Consider the following 1459-nt stretch of genomic DNA (forward strand, 5'->3'; position numbering starts at 1 on the left):
TGATGATGATGATGATGATGATGATGATGATGATGATGATGATGGTGATGATGATGATGATGATGATGATGATGATGATGTCGTTGTTGTTGTTGTTGTTGTTTACCCCCTCAGGCGTTAGGCCCCGCCCTCCTCTGTGTGGAACCAGCAGAAAGGATTTCCTTCATTGAGCCGAACTTCCCGCAGCATTACCCACAATTCCAGAGCAGCGAGCCTTACTACAACCCCCACAATGCACTGGGAGAGGCCCCGCCCACCCTCCAGAAACCAGCCAACCCAAGACTGTACATGGGCCGACCCGGCTACGACTTCCAGGGATACCTGGCTTCACCTTCGTATCCTGTGACCTCTGACCTCTGCGACCCCAGGTCAGGCTCACACATCCAGCCCAGACCAAGTTCTGGTTCTGGTTCAGACTTCACTCAGAACCACTTTACAGCCGAGTATCACCATGGAAACAGAACAGAACAGACTGGAGATTTAATTCAGATCCAGAACCAGAACCGGGTTCTGCTGGTGCGGCCCAGTTTGGCCAGAACTATGAACTCACAGGTTTAGTTCAGAACCAGAACCAGAACCAGAGAGATAGGGTCTTTGCTGGTTCCGGGTGTGTGACCCAGATCCGGCTTTGTTTCCAGGGTAACGCCGGTCCTGGGCTCCTCTTCAGCACCTTCATCTTCCTCGGCTCCGATCTCATCCTCCTCATCCTCCTTCGACCCGCAGACGAAGGCGCCGCCGGCCTGGAAGGAGCTCCTGAAGAGCTCCGCCCCCTACGCCGATAACCACCACTACTACAGCGCCGAGTACCCCTGCCGTTACTCTGGCAACGCCCCAGGGTCGCCCGCTGGTCTGCAGACCATCATCACCACAACAACCAAGGTGAGCCGGGTCAGAGAAAGAACCGTCCTCCATTTTGTTTACACCGGAGACTCGGACAAGCAGGTCCGACCCAGTTAGACAGAAATACTGAACAAACCCGGTTAGACCAGAACACACAGATCAATGACTCGGTCCGGTTTGAACACACGGATCCGGTCCAGTCGGACCTGAAATGTAGCATCATCTCCTTTGATGCTTATCAGTTTGTTAGGGTAAGCAGGTCCTGCTGTTTGGATCCGGTCCTGGTTTTTGGAGCAGTCCTTCCTCCAGGAGAACCAGAACCAGCTCAGTCCGCGAACAGCCGGGCCTTAGTTCTCCTCAGCGGTTCTGAAGTGGCTCCTCTGGTGGCTCGGTCCACCATGGAGACGAGGACATCAGGACTCTGTCAGTCCAGCTGTGCCATGACGGATGGCTGAAGCCTCGTCTTAAAGGTAGAGGACTGTCCCACAGGGTCTCCGAACCGCTGTTACCATGGCAACAGAAAACTTCTGTGGTTCAGATAGTTCGGGTTCTTTGAAGCCGGTTGGACGTGTCCTAACCCAGAGTGTCCTGAAGCCGGTTGGACGTGTCCTAACCCAGA

The 1459-nt window shown here is 54.3% G+C and overlaps 1 protein-coding gene across 1 annotated transcript in view; it reads left to right on the forward strand.

Moving 5' to 3' along the window:
• Positions 1 to 1459, forward strand: part of LOC103460172 (chorion-specific transcription factor GCMb) — a 12302-nt gene that overhangs the window by 9098 nt on the left and 1745 nt on the right. Inside the window, exons 3-4 of the mRNA XM_017303118.1 lie at positions 103 to 368; positions 639 to 879. Coding sequence (XP_017158607.1) covers positions 103 to 368; positions 639 to 879 — 507 coding nt within the window. The remainder of the gene's footprint in view (positions 1 to 102; positions 369 to 638; positions 880 to 1459) is intronic.

The sequence above is a fragment of the Poecilia reticulata genome, unplaced genomic scaffold (assembly GCF_000633615.1).
Source record: "Poecilia reticulata strain Guanapo unplaced genomic scaffold, Guppy_female_1.0+MT scaffold_190, whole genome shotgun sequence".
Classification (NCBI taxonomy): Eukaryota; Metazoa; Chordata; class Actinopteri; order Cyprinodontiformes; family Poeciliidae; genus Poecilia; species Poecilia reticulata.